Genomic DNA, 14,240 nt, shown 5'->3' on the forward strand with positions numbered 1-14,240 from the left:
AGAGTCAAGCTGAGAGCGAAATACTATGTGTTTTCTTCCAAAAAAATTGTAAAGTATTGAAGTCCACTTGGTGAGAACCATTTTCTTTAGCTACGAGAATGAATTGTTGTGTGTTTTCTTTTAAGAAAGTTGTAAAGTATTGAACTCCACTTGGTGAGAACCATTTTCTTTAGCTATAAAACTTGTCGAGAATGAATTGCTATGTGTTTTTTTCAAGAAAATTGTAAAGTATTTGGACTCCTCTTGGTGAGAACCATTTTCTTTGTCTTTAGCAATATATAAACTTGTCACATTTTATGATTAAAAGTTAGTAATAAGAACAAGAAATAGTCCAAATGCAAGACGGACAAAGGGAACAAAACAAAAGACAGCGAGAAAAAGAAGACGACAAAACACGCCTGCCACCAGGCCTACTGTTGTCTTTGACCTGCATCATGGGGGAGGTGCACATGCCTGTCTGCGGCAAGGTTGGTCGAGCGTCAGCTATCGCGTGTAGCGTTACATCTTGCTCTCGCTCAACAGCTCATTTTTCTAACAGTAAAGCACACAATTAATAACAGAACGAACAACCATCGTATACATACAACCATACTTTAGCTAATAATATATCAGGACAGTGTATATCTTTGAATTAAGGACTCATAATTTATTATTAAGTATTTGAAGGAGTAACGTAATAAGTTCAGTATCAGTCGATCTTGACTTATTCCAGACAATACACACGTTCAAGATAATAACATTATTACACAATATAAAGGACTTTCGCGATCGTCAGGAAGCAGCAACAACGTCATCAAACCACTCCAAGGCAGCCACTGAATCACTGATCCAGCTCACTCAGGTAGTCAGGTCCTGCAAATCTGCAGGGGAGCCACAGCTCCGGCCATCTCCTCCCATGCCGCGACCTGGACCAGGTCCGGGATGCCCTTCAGCGTCAGTAGGCGCTTCCTGCATTCTTCGGCTGCGGCAATGCCCGACGAGTAGGCGCCGTGCACCGACCCCGAGTGCTCGGCGCTGGCCGCCTCGCCGGCGAAGTACAGGTTATCCACGGGGGCGGAGAACCTCGCGCACACGTCGGCCGGCTTTCCGACCAGGTCGCAGGAGTAGGACCCCAGAGAGTTCGGGTCGGAGCCCCAGCGTGACACCAGGTACTGCGTCTGCAACAGCAAGACATCACGAGGTGCAAATGTGTCAGCCGCATGGACAAACATCCAGAAATTGCCAGCGTATTAACTTAAAGTCAAGTAGAATGCAATAGACATGCCCAACGGCAACTTACTGGTTCAGAGGCATCTGGAAGCATCTTCTTCAGGTGAGAAACGACCAAGCTGACGGCTTCCTTATCCGACAATTTCTCCACTTCCTGGGCAAACCTTCCGGCAGCCATGTAGACGAGGACCGGATTGCCGGTCGCTTTGTGCAGGTTCAGGAAGTACCCACAGGCTTTAGGCGTCGGCCCAACCATTCCCAGCACCTCAACGTTGGGCCAGAAGACTCTGTCAAAGTGCATAGCGATCTTGTTCTCGACGCCGACGCCGAGGTCCGCAATGGCAGAGCTCTTCCATGAGGGCAGCTCAGGTTCAAATTTTATTACGTTCGCCTTGAGCACACCAAGTGGCACGGAGATTATGCAAGCGTCAGCGAAGTAGCTTGTGCCATCTTCAGTAGTGACCTTGACTCCATTGTATTGGCGGGTAATTTCGGTAACCCTGAAGATCATCATCATTCAAGTAAAGTAAGCAAATTTATTTATCACTGGATAAAGTAAAGAATAGAACTGTGGTAATTGCTTTCAAGACAGGATGAACATTCAAAAGCTTATATTTGCTAGTGCTCTGTTCACCAACTAAAATTTCCCTGGAACCATGAGTACCATGCTTGGCAAGAGTAAAAATACAGATACAGGAATATAAGATGTGCGAAAAAACCAAACCTTTGGTTAAGCCTGATGTCAAGACCTTGAGCAAGAGCTTCAATAACAGGATAGTATCCATTCACCATTAGTCCATGTCCACCAGTAAGAACACGCTCCTGCAGATCAAAAAGGGACGAAAGGTTAGCCCAACTGAAACAACTTGAATTGACCTGCCAAATTGTGTCCTAGAGAACTTAAATTTCTAAGTTAAAGTTAACTAGATGGCTGGCTTTCACTTTGCACCAGTGCATCGCACGAACCTGATCCCAGTTCTTCAGAGATATTTCATCTGCATCTGCAGCAAACCATGCCTCAAGCCGGCAGACACACCATTGCAAGACCTGATCATCTAGCCCTTCTAGCCTATAAAGTGGCAAGCATATCAGTCAAGTATTATCCCACGAGCAGTTTTCATGACCTATATTCAGTTATAACACATGACACTGTGGTACTAGAAAAATTACTTTAGATGGGGGTGCCTCTCAAACACAATAGAAATCGCCTGTAGAAGTGGCATGTCATGTTCCTGCTCATCACGCACTTTCACCGTCTGTAATGCAACACATACCATAGAGTGAGCTAGAAATGCTCTAAAAGAAGTAGCGAAAAGGTACAACGCTTAAAAGAATTCACTATGTACCTCTTCAAGAATTCTCTCAAAAGTTTCTCCAACTTTATCGACTGTCTCCTTTGGGACCTGATTACCATCCTTATCAAAGAGAGCATAGCTGCAGAGGGATCAACAAACACAGTGAGGTGCATGAACAAAATAACGTGGGAAAAGAATTTTAAGTGTATACGAGACAATTGGTAGTACCTTTCTAAATCATGATCATACAGAACTGAGTTGTCATCGCTTGTGCGATATAACCTCAGCCCAAGATAGCCAATCAATGGCGCCAATGAATTCTCATTACACACGCCATGCAGCCTGAATTTGACAAAAAAATCAACAGAAAGGTTAGTAAAAGCTCAGTACATGGGCAGAAACTTCAGTGGCTGTGGTAAGCAAATTGATGAGTAAGGGAACAAACCATGAGGCTCCCATATCAATTGGGCATCCAAATGAGTAATCAGTATGAACACGCCCGCCAATACGATCTCTCGACTCCAAAACAGTCACCTGATCAAGCAGAATCGAACTCAGTAACATTAATCAACAGGCGCCCCAATATTATTATGACTATATGAATGAGCATACAACATTACCACATGTACTAAATCACTTATAGCAGAACGAAATCCGTGAGTGTTAAGTTACCTTAAATGAAGAATTGGAGAGGGCACGGGCAGCTGCAACGCCAGAGATGCCACCACCGATGACAATGACGGATGGAGGAGACGTGCACCGCCTCTCAATGGTCGGGAGCAAAAGGCCTGAATTTTCATTTATTTATTTATTTTTAATCAGCACAAAATCCATACGGAACCAGGTGAGAACAGAGTATCTACGAGCTCATCTGAACGATAATATACAGATCAGGACAAAAAGAAACCCCCTTTCTGTCCGGAACAATCAGAGAGATAAAATTCATAAAAAAAAATAGAGAGATCAAGCGAAATTTCAATACCTCCAGTTTTGAGGCCATTGGGGTCCATACCCGCCGCCGCCGGCGCCGCCGCCGTGGAAGGAGAAGAAAAGGGTGGGAAAGAGGAAGAAGCAACCACAGAAGGTCCCTCCGTCCCCGTACACGCAAACGCAAAGGCGAGCGCAGTTTACAAGAGATTACTACTACTTAAATTAGAATTACTACTAGGTATGGGAATCGAGAGGAAGAAGACGAAGACGAGGAGGCCGTCCTGGCGGCGGGCGACGTCGGAGCAGCGGCGGTGCGCGAAGCAGCTCATACCCCTATCTGGCTCCAAACCGGCAAAATCTCGTCCCCTCCGCGCACCACGGTCTCTCAATCTCTCCTCTCCTCCCACAACGAAGCGAACCGATCCGGTGGAGACAGAGAGAGAGGGGAAGAGAGGAGATATTTTTCTCTTTTCTTCGCCGGGTGGTCCTGATCGAGAAATTGGCTGTTTTGCCAGCGCCAAGAGTGGGTTTCGCCCAAATGCCATTAAGTTTTTGGGCTTCGCCCGTTTGCCAGCGCCAACCATCGCTCTCCCGCTGAAATGCCCTGAGGTCCGAATTCACTGTTGAGGCCATATTTCTTACCCGTTTTACCCTTCTCCCTTTCCTCTTCAACTTTCACGGTCACGGACAGAGAACGGACCAAATCCACTTGCTTGCTCCTCGCCACGCATCGAGCCGGCCCGTCCGTGCGCCGCCGCCGCCGACGACCCCGACGGCCGCCGTCCGCGCTAGCCTCCTCCGCCGCCCCCGTCCGCGCCAACCGCCGGCGCTGACGACCCCGTCCGCGCTAGCCTACGCCACCGCGCCCAGTCGGCTGCTGCAGCCCTAGCCCCGTCCGCTCGTCGCCATGGGATCTCCGATGAAGTCAACCTCTGCTGGCTCAAGCTGCAGTGGTAAGTGCCCCAAATGCCATGTTGGTTCATTGGTCCGAATCCAGAGCCATCAGCCGAATACGTATGGGAAGTGGTTTGTCAAGTGCTCTGAGAACATCTGGGTACGGATTCTCCCCATTGTTCTCACTATTTGTTGTTTGTTTTGCTACTAGTCTGATTGAAATATTTGAATTACAGGGTGATCCAACTAGTTGTGGTTACATTCGCCCTGATGTGCAGAATGTTAAGTCAGAAGCACAAGAACATGGACTGGAGGCTGAGCCATCTGCCCGTGGCTGTTGCTCTGAGATGAAAGATGAAGTTAAACTGTTGAATCAAAGAATTGACAGTGTTGTAACTGAAGTGTGGAATCTGAAGGTAGCTTTTGTGGGATGTGTAGGTGTCGTGATTGGTGTTTTAGTTGCCTATATGCTTCTCAAGTGAAGCGTGTGTTGTAATGGAGACTCAATGTAATGCCACCATGACTTTGCAATGAAGAAAATCCTTGCAGGAAATCATGTGTCCCTTCTTATTTTGGCACAATTTCATGATCTCAATAATATTCCATAAATATAATAGATTTCATAAAGGTTCACGCAACACATAGGTACCATTTAAGTTACAGCAACACAAGTTCATCGAGCAGGTTGTCCAGATAACAGAAGCAAAATACATAGGTTCAGATAACATAACATGATACATAGGTTCAGATAATAAATGACATCTCAGGTTGTCTTCGGCTTCCTTGGAGTCAACTTCTTCACTAGCATCCCAATTGGTATATTTGCAGGCTTCTTCCTTGGTTTTGGTGTAGTTCTAGCTTGCTTCTTTGGCGAAAAACGATTTAGCAATGTACTTGTCCCTCCTCCAAGTATTTCTGCAAGTTTACTTGGCACATCATTTTCAGCTTGAGCGACATTGTTTGGCTGCACAGGAGCAACATCTGGAATCACTAGAGCACTTTCTTGATGCAAAGGATGATGCACAGGAGTGTTTTCTGGAATCACTAGAGCACTTTCTTGATGCACAGCAGGCTGCATAAGAGCATTTTCTTGTTCGACTGGAGCATGCACAGGAGCTTTTTGACTTGACTTCCTTTCCCCGTTCTTCCCATACTTGGTAGTATTTGTCCTAGGGTTCCTCTTCCTGTTAGTTACAACATATTAATAATGGATAGTAGCTTGTTAGAAAACGAAATAATAATAGAAAGAAACTAGAATGTACCTTTTCTTGGTCCCATTTAGCCGACATTTGTAGCTGGATGCAGTGTGTCCTAATTCTCCACACCCCTTGCACGTTCTTTGCCCTCGTATTAATTGCCTCTTAGGTTTACCAGCTTGCATAGCCTCCTCTTCGGCAGCAGCATTATCAGCCTCCTTGGCAGCCTCCTTGGTAGCCTTTTTCCCTTTGCCACCACTTCCTCCTTCAAGACAACCCTTTATCCGCAGCTTCCTGTATCTCCCAGCACCCTTTTTGTCCAATGGTCCCTCAACTCTAGATGCAAGTTGCACTTGTGGCCACTGAGTTTTATCTGGCAGTGGCTCTATTAATCTCTTGTATGCATTTCTGAAATTTTCAACTGAAAAATACTCATGGACAAATGGCTCAAGATCCACATCCACAGTTTCTTGAGCTGTAATCAAAGCCAAAGCATGCTGACATGGCTTGCCAGTGTGTTGCCACTCCATGCATGTGCACTCATGGAGATAAGTCCTCACTACATGCCTGTTATGGATGGTATTCACTTCCCATATCTCTGCAGCAATACTATCAGAGCTGATAACTGTCAAGTGACCCAAGTTTCTGGTTTTCATTTTCAACTGACGAATGATTGTTGGTAAAATCCTCCCATTAAGCTTTTGTCCAATCTGCCTTCTCTTCCTCCACAGTACCATTAACTTCTCCCTAATTTTATCAGCAAGCTCACAAACAGGAAGGTCCTTCCAGTCCTTAATCCAATTGTTAAAACATTCAGCAAGGTTGTTGGTTATGTAATCACACTTGAATATAGGGTTAAATGCACTTCTCATCCATAAAAATTTATGATGATTGTCAAGCCATGGCAACACTTCATCACTGGCATCTTTAACATGATTGAAGAAATATTGGAATACTTCAGTTCTATATGCTCTAGCTGCAGGATACATCTTAGAAAAAGAATCACCCCCAAACTTCTTAAAGAAATTCTTCATAAGATGCCTAAAACACTCTCTATGTTCAGCATGAGGAAACACTTGCTTTACAGCTGTCTCTAGGCCTTTGCATGCATCAGTGCATATTGCAAGCTGAGGAAGGTCTCCTATGGCCTTATTCAACTGAGTCATGAACCATTCCCAATTATCACTTGTCTCACCATCTATGAAGCCAAATGCAACAGGGTACATCCAATTATTTCCATCTAAAGCAGTGGCTGATGCTAAATGTCCATTCCACCTACCATTCAATGCAGTGGAGTCTATACTAAGGTAAGGTCTGCAGCCCTCTAAAAAACCCTCAATACAAGGACTCAAAGCACAAAAGAACCTGTAAAAGTATACCTTGCCATCAACCTCCAGGGTGTCGATCTCAATGACACTGTTTGGTGAGTGCTTCAGAACCTCTTCCCTCCAATTGTACAGCAATTGGAAGCTATCCTCCCAAGCGCCATGCAGTTTCTTCAGTGCAATATTCCTCCCATCTGCCACGGTGTCATATCCAATTGTGCATTTGTGTTCATCTTCCAGCACTTCCCGTAGTTTAGTTGCGCCCATACTTGGGTCCCTCCTAAGATGCTTCATCCCCCTTGTAGCAACCCAGGCAGCAGTGGGTGTAGTAGTCAATCTCCTCGCACTGGAAGTGCAGTTATGTTCGTCAGTCAAAGCTGTAATCTGCAAAAATAAAAAATTAGAAAACAAATCCAGAACTCAAAAAAAGGAATGCAAATAGAAAATTTAGCAAAAAAAAAGAAATTATACCATAACAGTTTTTGAATTAGGCAGTTTACGAGCATTAATACGCCATGGGCAAACTTCTCCCAGGCACGTCCCAATAAACCTCTCTTTGTCAGTTTTCGCAGTATGTAGTCCAAACTGTTTATTGATAGCGAACTGCCTCACAGCCAATCTAAAATCGACCATGCTGGGGAACACAGTGCCAAGATCCATGCATGGTTTGTTTGGGTCGTATACCAGCACCCTCTCCTCTGGTATGGCATCATCAACAGGGATGGCTGCACCTCTAGTATCAATATCAGGGATAGCTGCACCTCCAGTATCAACATCAGGGATACCTGCACCTCTAGCATCGACATCAGGGACTGTACCACCATTGTTTGCAGTAGCATCATCAGCATTTGAAGTAGCATCAGCAGCACTTTGCTCAGGATCGTCATCGGTTCTAAGACCCAGAAGACGATACACCTGATCCTCATCGAAAACTTCTATCCTTCCTTCCCCTTCATCATCTAGCCTTTCCTCAATCTGTAGTTCATCCCAGTTAACGAGATGGCTCTGCTGTTCTGGTATGCCAGCATCTACAGCCACTAAACTAAGCTCAGGCTCCAGATCGAGCCTAAAAAAACCGATTAGAGAGTTAGAACACTACACGAGATGGCTCTGCTGTTTCTGATATGCACAACGAGAAAATAACGATGCACCATACCCTGTCACTAGATCATTCCGATTGCAATCCATAGCAAGTAGAGTCACTGCATCTCACCCCTGTCAAACCCGAGACAAACCCTAGGTAAACACTTTACCCACGAAATCCACAAATCAATCCACACAATGCGAAGGTCCAGGCTCACCTTAGCGCGGACTGACGGGCTCTGCGGGCGGCGGCGGCGTCTGGCGGGAGATCTCCGGCGGCGGCGGGAACCAAGGACGGAAGGGCCAGCTCGAGGACGGGAGCGAGGATATTTTTGCGTCAACGCCGTTCTCTGTCCGTGACCGTGAAAGTTGAAGAGGAAAGGGAGAAGGGTAAAACGGGTAAGAAATATGGCCTCAACAGTGAATTCGGACCTCAGGGCATTTCAGCGGGAGAGCGATGGTTGGCGCTGGCAAACGGGCGAAGCCCAAAAACTTAATGGCATTTGGGCGAAACCCACTCTTGGCGCTGGCAAAACAGCCAATTTCTCGTCCTGATCTGGGATTGATGATGATGGATGGAGCTGAAGCCTGAAGGCGATGAGAGGAGGTTAAAGGAGGTGTGCGGGCTTTAAATAGACGCGGGGACGAGGAAGTCGGGTTAGACACGGCACGGGCACACGGCTGGCGGCCAGGCGCGCGCCTTGCGTTCGGTTGCTTCTCCGTGCCTGCGCCTGTACTCCCTCCGTCCTAAAATAAGTGTCGTTTTCGCTTTTCAAGAAATAACTTTAATTAAATATATAGTAAAAAATATTAATATTTATAATACATAATTAATATCATTAGAAAGATCTTTAAGTCTAGTTTTTTAACAAATTTATTTAGAGATATAAATATTGCACGTATTTTCTACAAATCGAGTCAAATTTGTGGCACGAAAATCTAAAACGACACTCTTTTTGGGACGGAGGGAGTATTTCGTTTCCAGCAGGGGCGAAGCCACGTTGCCTCCCCCTGGTGCACGTGCAGCATGGTAAAATAAAAATTTGCTAATACCAGCCTTAAATTCTCTATGTATTTTCTTTCAAATTGTATACATTCCTTTATGTTTGATTGAGTGTGCACCAGGGTTAGTTTTGAGGTGGCTTCGCCCCTGGTTTCCAGACACGCATTTCTTAATTTTATTTATTTATTAATTAATTAATCCTCTTGTCTAATAATCCCTCAGTCCGAACTCCGAAAAATAGAAATCTCGCTTTCTAAGATGAAAACAAACAATTCTAAAATTTGACTAAATGATATTTAAAAATATCAGTATTTGTGATGGGCAATAACAATAAGTATCACTAGATTAATTAGAGAAAATTTTTCATACAAACATATTTGAAGGTACAAATATTAGTATTGTTTTATATAATTTAATTATACTTATGATTGTTTGATTTAGCGAGAGTATAGTATTGATATATATACCTGCACCATGTCTTTATTACTCCGTACAAACATGTAGTACAAGCAGTTAAACATAAACTCGTATATTTGGCAAAACGTGCATCGGCATTCTTGAAATTAATAATTGGCAAAACGTAGGTTTCTGAATCTAGTGACCATGTTGGACTTCTTTTGTCGTCATCCCTCATCCTTCTTCTTTCTTCCTCTCTTTACGTGATGGTTTAATAAACAAGTTAAAAGGCGATGAAGAGTTCTTTTTTTTGGGTTGTCTAAGGCCTTGTTTAGTTCCCAAAGTAAAAAATTTAACGACACTGTAGCACTTTCGTTTGTTTGTGGTAATTATTGTCTAACTATAAACTAACTAGGCTCAAAAGATTCATCTCGTCAATTTCGACCAAACTGTGCAATTAGTTTTTATTTTCGTCTATATTTAATACTCCATACATGTGTCTAAAGATTCAATGTACGAAAAATCTTGAAAAAAATTTGGTTTTTGGGTGGAAGTAAACGGGCGATGAAGAGTGCTGGATAGGGTAGTTGGGCTTTAAAATTAAAAATAGGCGAGGGAGGAGGAAGTCGGCAACGACATGGCTGGGCTGGCGCCTGCCGCAGTGGCGCGGACTGCTGTGGGTGGGTCTTTGGGTCGACAAGATGTTTATTCGCTGGGTAAAGTTACGTTTGAAATTATTATTGACTGATTTATTATAAAAGAATAACATTGTTGTCTGGTAAAGAAAATACGACTGATAAGACAAACGAACAGACTCTGCGGATTGATACTCCTTTCGTCCACGTCTTTCTAGGTCTTGCCAAAATTTTTGGTAAAATGAAAAGGTAACATTTTAATTTGTATTTAACAAATATTATCTAATCATGAACTAACTAGGTTTAAATGATTCATCTCACAATTTATAGGTAAGTTATGTAATTAGTTTTTTTTATCTATATTTAATGCTCTATGCATGTGCCGCTGAAAAATTTTGTAAAACTTTTTAGAAACTAAACAAGGCCCTAGTCCAACGCCTTAGGTCTTGTTTAGTTTTAAAAAAATACAAAATTTTTAGATTCCATCATATCAAATCTTACGATACATGTATGGAGCATTAAATATAGATAAAAAAATAACTAATTATATGATTTATCTGTAATTTACGAGATGAATCTTTGAAGTCTAGTTAATCCATAATTGGACAATATTTATCAAAAATACAGATGAAAGTGCTACAATGTCTATTTTGTAAAAAAAAATTGAAACTAAATTAGGCCTTATATATATCTTTTGAGCTTGTTAGACACAACCCCTTTTATCTAAATAGAATGCGTACACATCTGTCCTACTAACACATAGTACTGTCATGTTTTTTTGTCTCCTGAATAAATTAACTTTAAAAATTTTAGTCCAAATCTTTTTAAATTTGACTAAAGTATAGAGAAGAGCGCCAAGAATTATATGACACCAGATTGTCGTAGATACATCATGAAATATACTTTTGTTGTTTCGTAACGTACTCATTTGATTTCGTAAATATTATTGCTCTTTTTCAGTCAATCAAATATTTTTTTAACATAAGACAACTCTAAGAATTAATTCATTTAGTGACGGAGGGAGTATATCTTTATTTAATACGGCCGAGCAATTAAACTGGTACTTTTTGAAAATTGGTAAAACATGCCTAAAACTAAAAGTCAGAGCTAGCTTGGAGGCTTGAATTCACGTTGACATTTTCCACCGCATGCTTCTTCGTTTGCCTGAGATTTATTGTGAAAAAAAAACAATGTTGATGGCTGACAGATTCTGCTGATAAGCTCAGGCACTTGTTTTGCCTTAAGGAAATTACTCGATCTAGGCACCACATTTGACCTTTTTGCCATGAATGAATAATTATTTGCTATTCGTCAAATGTTTTTTCTTATAACTAGTCATCCTTATTCTTTTTTGCTTAGAGCAATTCTACCCGTAGTTTTCAAATTAAGGTGTCTATTTTTTATTCTAAGGATCCCCTTAGTTTTAAGGGTCTAATTTTTTGTCATCTACTCCAACAAGAGCCAACAATTTAGGTCTCTCAAATTTATTCCAATTAATACTGACATATGTGACCCATTAGTAATTTCCCTGTTTTTCCCACTTTATCGTCCTCATAGGCTGAGTTGTGAGCGTTGTATGGCTCGTTGTCATCACAAAGGAGATCTGGCACAGGAGGACCACGTCGTGGGGATTCATTGTGGGAGGAGGTCGGGTGGATGAGGAACCGCGCCCTGAGGTGCTCGTTGGGGGGAAGGGGTGGGCGACAGGAGAGGAAGGAGCCACGTCTAAGAGAGAAACAAGTCAACCCACGGATAAGGGCTAGGAGAACGCCTGCGGAAAGAATAAGAACTAGATGTTGAGATTTGAGGGTTTGAGTAGAATCTCTATTAGAGGTGCGATTTTAACCTAACTCTTTAAATTTGAGTTTAGAGATTTCGATTGGGTCTCCGCTAGAGTTTCTCTAATGTGATTGTTTGTTTTGTTTCAAAGTGACGAAGGTCTGGATTTTAAATAGACATTGTGGAGGGGAAAGTGAAAGTCAGGTTATATATTTCCCTTGTGCCTACTTTTGTGCACTTCTCTCAAACAATCATATTGTACTTCATTTTCTTTGCGCAAAAAACCAATATTGCCCTTGTGCACTTCTTTCGTATATACTCCATCCATCACAAATTATAAATCATTCTAAAAATCTTGGAGAGTCAAAGTATTTCAAGTTTAACCAAATTTATATAATAAGATAATAACATCTATGATATTAACTAAATATCATTAGATTCTTCATTAATTATATTTTCATACTACATCTATTTGATTTTATAATTTTTTATAATTCTTTCTATTATTTTGGTCAAACTTGAGATGGTTTGACTATTCAAGATTCTTAAAATAACAATTTGGGATGAAGGGAGTACAATCTTACCGTACTTCTTTCATAATACTTCAACCGTACTGCACAGTAAGTGTAGCTATTTTGCGCACTTGTTTCTAATAATACATTCATTTATGCACAATGGCAGAAGCTGTAGCGTGCTAACGAGTAACGTCGACTGCCTGTTATTTCCTGGTTGCTGCTCTCTTTTCGATAGTCAAAGCAAGCGGCTCCGATTGTGCCAAAGATAGACAAGCGCCGGTTCCTGATTTGATGTCATATATCAATCCAAGGCACATGAATGCAGTGACTCTACAGACGCACGTGTCTCGAGTCTTGACAATGGATACTATTTTTTTTAGAGAGAACAGGAAGGGCTGTCATAAAATCAGCATTAGCAATAGCCGAAAACTCAGCCACAAGATTATGATGTATTCTCTTTTCTTTTTTTTTTCTTTCTCACAAATTTTCTTGGCTGAAGAATGTTGCTTGCCCAAGAAATCGAGAGCGTTAATTGTCGGGCAATCTGCTCTTGATGGTGCTAGAAGCTAGAGAATAGAATAGGAATTAGCTGCAAGTTGTGGACTTGTGGCTGTACAAGTTAGACGTAACAGCGGATTGGATGCTGTTTCATTTGGTTCACTCGATCGCTGAATTATTGCCGGATATGCACAAGGAAAAAAGAGTTCCACCACCGACTCATCATTGAATAATACACCAAATGGATTAATACACCGAATGTTTAGGTCCCCTTTGAAAAAGGTTTCTTTCTCGTAGCAAATATGCCCACACATTGTAACATGACATGCAACATGTAAAGGCCATAATCAAGTAGCCATCTGCATTCTTTTGTTCGCGAGCTCTTTTTAGAGCTTTTTACTTGTACGGTCCTGAGAAAATGACTCTTTCTTGTATGTTCCTTTTTTATTTAAACTTACTTGTATGGCCCTGAAACAAAATTTTATTCTTTTTATGGTCTTTCATCCGTTTTTCCACTTGACGGTATTAAGTCAAGGGTGAAATGACTGTTTTGCCTCTGGCCAAAAAATAAAATGCGGAGTTTTGTTTGTCTGTTGTATATTTGGAGTAATATTAAGCAAATAAATTCACACATAATATAGTAAATAATACGACAATAATCTAGTACACAAATATATTACAATAAAATGAGCTTATGAAATGTATAAAAAATTTCACAAATGCATTGCAATTAAGCATAGGTTGAAACATATGTTGCTGAAAATATATAGATTGCTTAAGCAGTCATGATTGAACTAATGAAGCACTCGATTATAGAGATTCAACTTGAACCCAAATTCCAGAGACCCTTATATTTATTTATGTTGCACAAGGCTGTCTCAGCATTACACGACTACCCACATCAGAGATCAGACATGGAGCCGGGTGTTCATCAGGACTCGATCCATATTACCAGGCCATGCGACACCGAGTGCAGCATCGTGATTAGTTCACTTGTCGCCACGGATGAACAGCATTCAGGTGGAAGCCAACGAGCACTGTGGCAGCGGCCATCGCCCACGGCAGGATCGCCAAGCCAAGGGGCAGCACGGTGACAAGATTATTCCAGGTGAAGCCGGCCGGTCGTGAGCGTCGTGCGTGCATTTGTAAAAAATTTTATACATTTCATATTGAGCAAGGCCGTGGTGTAGGTACCCAAGGCGATGCACGTTTTTACCTTTTGTTTTGTTTCTTTTTGTTTCCACACTTTTCTTAGATGTGTACTCCATAGTGAGCAAATCTGGTAGAGATCGAGTCAGATTGGCTTCACCGGGCAAGGACGTTGTTCACGAAGGAGACGTACCGCTCGAAGTCGGCCGTGGAGACCGACAGAGAGGCAGGTGCGTATACGGAGGCGAAACGGAGCGCGAGTAGTGTGTGCACGTCTAGAGGCCGAGCATGCGAAACCACGCTCTTTGATGAAAATGTTTAGCAATAATACTT

At 42.2% G+C, this 14,240-nt stretch overlaps 3 protein-coding genes and 1 long non-coding RNA gene across 4 annotated transcripts; 1 reads left to right on the top strand and 3 right to left on the bottom strand.

The window, feature by feature from the left end:
• LOC8082588 (probable polyamine oxidase 2) lies at positions 622–3,921 on the bottom strand. Its single transcript, XM_002448697.2, has 10 exons — positions 3,487–3,921; positions 3,177–3,292; positions 2,950–3,038; positions 2,733–2,846; positions 2,556–2,643; positions 2,380–2,465; positions 2,176–2,278; positions 1,934–2,031; positions 1,280–1,709; positions 622–1,157 (listed from the first exon to the last, which is right to left on the bottom strand). Exons 1-10 carry the CDS (start codon positions 3,512–3,514, stop codon positions 846–848), a joined length of 1,464 nt encoding a protein of 487 aa, XP_002448742.1. The 5' UTR covers positions 3,515–3,921; the 3' UTR covers positions 622–845.
• Positions 3,928–4,859, top strand: LOC110436400. The gene is made up of 3 exons (XR_002454294.1): positions 3,928–4,043; positions 4,126–4,488; positions 4,565–4,859. It is a non-coding gene; the product is annotated as an uncharacterized LOC110436400 (long non-coding RNA).
• Positions 4,980–6,502, bottom strand: LOC8082589. The gene is made up of 2 exons (XM_002448698.2): positions 5,591–6,502; positions 4,980–5,512 (listed from the first exon to the last, which is right to left on the bottom strand). Exons 1-2 carry the CDS (start codon positions 6,394–6,396, stop codon positions 5,092–5,094), a joined length of 1,227 nt encoding a protein of 408 aa, XP_002448743.2. The 5' UTR covers positions 6,397–6,502; the 3' UTR covers positions 4,980–5,091.
• On the bottom strand, positions 6,440–8,474 carry LOC8155402. Its single transcript, XM_021463672.1, has 5 exons — positions 8,151–8,474; positions 8,006–8,064; positions 7,321–7,915; positions 6,512–7,233; positions 6,440–6,449 (listed from the first exon to the last, which is right to left on the bottom strand). Exons 2-5 carry the CDS (start codon positions 8,035–8,037, stop codon positions 6,440–6,442), a joined length of 1,359 nt encoding a protein of 452 aa, XP_021319347.1. The 5' UTR covers positions 8,038–8,064; positions 8,151–8,474.

This window comes from Sorghum bicolor, chromosome 6 (genome assembly GCF_000003195.3).
Source record: "Sorghum bicolor cultivar BTx623 chromosome 6, Sorghum_bicolor_NCBIv3, whole genome shotgun sequence".
Taxonomy (NCBI): domain Eukaryota; kingdom Viridiplantae; phylum Streptophyta; class Magnoliopsida; order Poales; family Poaceae; genus Sorghum; species Sorghum bicolor.